This window comes from Panthera uncia, chromosome D1 (assembly GCF_023721935.1).
Source record: "Panthera uncia isolate 11264 chromosome D1, Puncia_PCG_1.0, whole genome shotgun sequence".
NCBI classification, from domain to species: domain Eukaryota; kingdom Metazoa; phylum Chordata; class Mammalia; order Carnivora; family Felidae; genus Panthera; species Panthera uncia.
Window position 1 is genome coordinate 97,164,314 of NC_064808.1, and position 3,404 is coordinate 97,167,717.

Consider the following 3,404-nt stretch of genomic DNA (forward strand, 5'->3'; position numbering starts at 1 on the left):
TGGGGGCTTGGGGGGTGGGGGTGGGGCTTTACAAAGCAGTTAGAGCTCCACACTCCATGCTGTGTGGCCCAGGTGATAAAGAAGTCCTCCTCCCGGAACCCCCCTTTCCTCTCCCAGCCATGCTCACCTAGATCAGCCCTCGTCAGCCCCAACAGCCTTGTGCTCCACACACCCCAGGGAAGGGTTAACAGATGGGGCAGGTTGCCCCTGGAGCAGGGTCCCTGGTGCAAATCTGAGAGATGTCCCTTCCTTGGCTTCTTCATCCTAACCAGGCCTCGTTTCATCCTCCTTCTGGGTAGATAATGGCCAGCATGACTGCACTTCTGACCTGGGCTTTGGCTCTGCTCCCAGGTGGGTCTCGGCCGACTTCCACGCGGAGCGGTGGGTGGAGGCTGGACTGATGGTCCCCCATCACCCTGGGGAAGGAAACACAGCCCCTAACTACCACATCCCTGTCTACAGCGCTTGCAAGTGCCCAGACACAGAAAGGCTTCTGGGACTACTTCAGCCAGAGCAGCGGGGACAAAGGCAAGGCGGAGCAGGTCCAGCGGCAGAAGCTGGCATGGGAACCCACGTGAGTGGCTAGTAGGACAAGGGGTGTGGGTGCAGGGAGGAGACAGCTGAGCTGTGGTGTGCCGCCTCTAATTCCTCAACCTCCTTAGTCCTCACTGGCCCAGAGGAACCGAATTGTGCTAGTTTTATCCCGTCCAGACTTCCTGGGTTGTGCAGCCCCCTCTGCCAGCAGCAGCGCCCCCACGTCCGCCTTGCTCTCACTGATGGCTGCTGCCCCTGTCCGCTGAGGGGTGGGACCCGGGAGCTGCAAATAGCCCCCCCCCCCCCCCCCAGGCCGTGTTCCCAGAATGAAAGGAATACGCGAGAGTCCGGGTGCCTCTGTGTTTCCGGGCGCAGTTTTGGTCTGGATGTGCACGCGCTGTGTGTGTTCGTACTTCCGTGCGAGGGGTTGTGTGGTTGGCCCGCAGGTAGCACTAGAGCCACCGCCCTGCATCCTCGGTTTCCGCAGCTGATCAGTGAGTGATGTGTCCGCAGTAAAGGCGATGATGGGGCTAGAAGTCTGACGACTTGCGTGTCTGTCCCCTTCCCCAGGAGCCTGAAAGACAGCCTTGAGCAAGACCTCAGCAATATAGACAAGTTCCTGGAAAAGCTGGGCCCTCTCAGTGGGCAGGCGAGGGAGCCTCCTGCGCTCCCCCAGGACCCGGCGGACATGCGGCGGCAGCTGCAGGAGGAGCTGGTGGAGGTGAGGGCGCGCCTGGAGCCCTACATGGCAGAGGCGCACGAGCAAGTGGGCTGGAACCTGGAGGGCTTGCGGCGGCAGCTGAAGCCCTACACCGCGGAGCTGATGGAGCAGGTGGCGCTGCGCGTACGGGAGCTGCAGGAACAGTTGCGCGTGGTCGGAGAGGGCGCCAAGGCCCAGCTGCTGGGCGGCGTGGACGAGGCGCGGGGCCTGCTGCGGGAGCTGCAGAACCTCGTGGCGCACCACACGGGCCGCGTCCAGGCGCTCTTCCACCCCTACGCCCAGCGCCTGGTGAGCGGCATCGGGCGCCACGTGCAGGAGCTGCACCGCAGCGTGGCCCCGCACGCCGTCGCCAGTCCCGCGCGCCTCAGCCGCTGCGTGCAGACGCTCTCGCGCAAACTCACGCTCAAGGCCAAGGCCCTGCACGCGCGCATCCAGCAGAACCTGGACCAGCTGCGGGAAGAGCTCAGCGCCTTTGCCGGCGCCCGCGCTGATGGCGCGGTTGAAGGGACCAGCCGGGACCCCCAGGTGCTGTCCCAGGAGGTGCGTCAGCGACTCCAGGCCTTCCGCCACGACACCTTCCTGCAGATCGCCGACTTCACCCGTGCCATTGGCCGGGAGACCGAGGAGGTCCAGCTGCAGCTGGCGCCGCCCCCTCCAGGTCACAGTGCCTTCGCCCCGGAGTTTCTCCAAGCGGACAGTGGCAAGGCCCTGAGCAAGCTGCAGGCCCGTCTCGAAGACCTGTGGGAAGACATCAACTACAGCCTTCACGACCATGGTCTCGGCCATCAAGAGGAGCCCTGATTGTCTACTTGTCCAGGCCCACTTCCAGGCTTCTTGTCAGAGCTCAGGATCTGAGCCCCCACCAGGTGTGGCTCAGTCCTTGACAGTGGCCTGTTGGGCAGAGGGTGGAGGGCCCTGCACAGCATAGGCGTGGCCACCAAAGGGACTGTTGTTCCTGGAATATTCAGCCTCTTGGCGATTCCCCCATCCGGATGCATTATACTCACCAGGCTTTGCAAACCCAGCTTCCCGTGTTCATTTGGGAATCCTCATAAGTTGCTCCATTCCAGGATGGTGGGAGTGGGGAGGGAGAGAGGCATTCTGTGTGCAGGTAATTTTGTGCAAGCCTGTTGCCATGGTGCCGGAAGCCTGTGCCTCTTCTTCCTGGGACTTGACTCCGATCACTTCTGGCCGCCTGGTGGCCGCCGCTACAGTTGGTCTACAGAGAGGAGCTCTTTTCTCGCCAGGGCTGCCATGACAGCTTCTGTTGGGGAATGGAAAGGGAAAAGGGAGGAAAATATGTAAGAGCATATGAAGGTGTGTCTATACCCCTGCTGGCTCTGATGCCGGTGGGTACAGGTGCTGGGGGCTGTGATGAGAGGGAGCAGAGCCTGTATTTCCTTATATAGCTCTACATGGAAACAGCTGACCAAACCCTCCAGACTCTGTGGGCTTCTTTAACCCACAGGGAAGCCTACTCTGTGTCCTCTCCATCTGGGGCCCCTCACTTCTGACTCCCAGGCTGAAGCCTAGACTTCTGATTCAAATGAAATAGAGGTGTATGGTGGATGCATATTTGTCTGGTGTGACTCTTATTTGGGCTGTGTCTGAAAGCAGTGGCCTCGCACCCATCACTCATTCCAGTCCCTCAATGCTCTGTCTCATGGACCCCCTCCCAGTCCAGGTCTGTCAGAGGGTTCTGGCTTTAGCTAGGCCCTGCCTTAGATGACTGCTGTCTGTCATGCCTGGGTGTCGGCCTGGGTTACAGACCCTTCCTCTGCACCTGCATTGTTTGCCAACCTTATCACAGGATAGTGTGCATGAATTGCAGGCTCCTGAGATGGCCTGTCTCCCTTGCTTCTGCTGTTCCAGATTTGAATGGCTTTTTTATGATGGACCCTTTTCTTGGGACTTCCAAATCTTAAGCCCCCGTTCCCCATGTACACACTCACTCAGGGACAACAAATGTCCTCGTAGATCCTTCTGGGAACTTGAAATTAGGGATGGGTGAAGTGGGGGGAAGAGGAAAGGGTAAATACTCCCCGTCTGGCACCTTTGGAAATGTCCTGTCCAACACCTTTTCCTCCCCATGCAGCCTGCCTGGCACAGGGTTCTCAGTACCCCATATGAATTTGGCCTAATCATACCC

At 59.8% G+C, this 3,404-nt stretch overlaps 1 protein-coding gene across 1 annotated transcript; it reads left to right on the plus strand.

The window, feature by feature from the left end:
• The first annotated feature begins 311 nt into the window (after window positions 1-311).
• APOA5 (apolipoprotein A5) lies at window positions 312-2,820 on the plus strand. Its single transcript, XM_049641140.1, has 3 exons — window positions 312-351; window positions 463-574; window positions 1,105-2,820. The coding sequence occupies exons 1-3, from the start codon at window positions 312-314 to the stop codon at window positions 2,054-2,056; spliced, it is 1,104 nt and encodes a 367-aa protein (XP_049497097.1). The 3' UTR covers window positions 2,057-2,820.
• Window positions 2,821-3,404: the final 584 nt, after the last annotated feature.

What these genes read in the sequence shown, in the direction of transcription:
- APOA5 (XM_049641140.1), top strand. Translation starts at nt 312, where the DNA reads ATGACTGCACTTCTGACCTGGGCTTTGGCTCTGCTCCCAG. An exon ending in GGCTTTGGCTCTGCTCCCAG is followed by an intron (nt 352 to 462) that starts GTGGGTCTCGGC and finishes CCCTGTCTACAG; the next exon opens with CGCTTGCAAGTGCCCAGACA. An exon ending in AAGCTGGCATGGGAACCCAC is followed by an intron (nt 575 to 1,104) that starts GTGAGTGGCTAG and finishes CCCCTTCCCCAG; the next exon opens with GAGCCTGAAAGACAGCCTTG.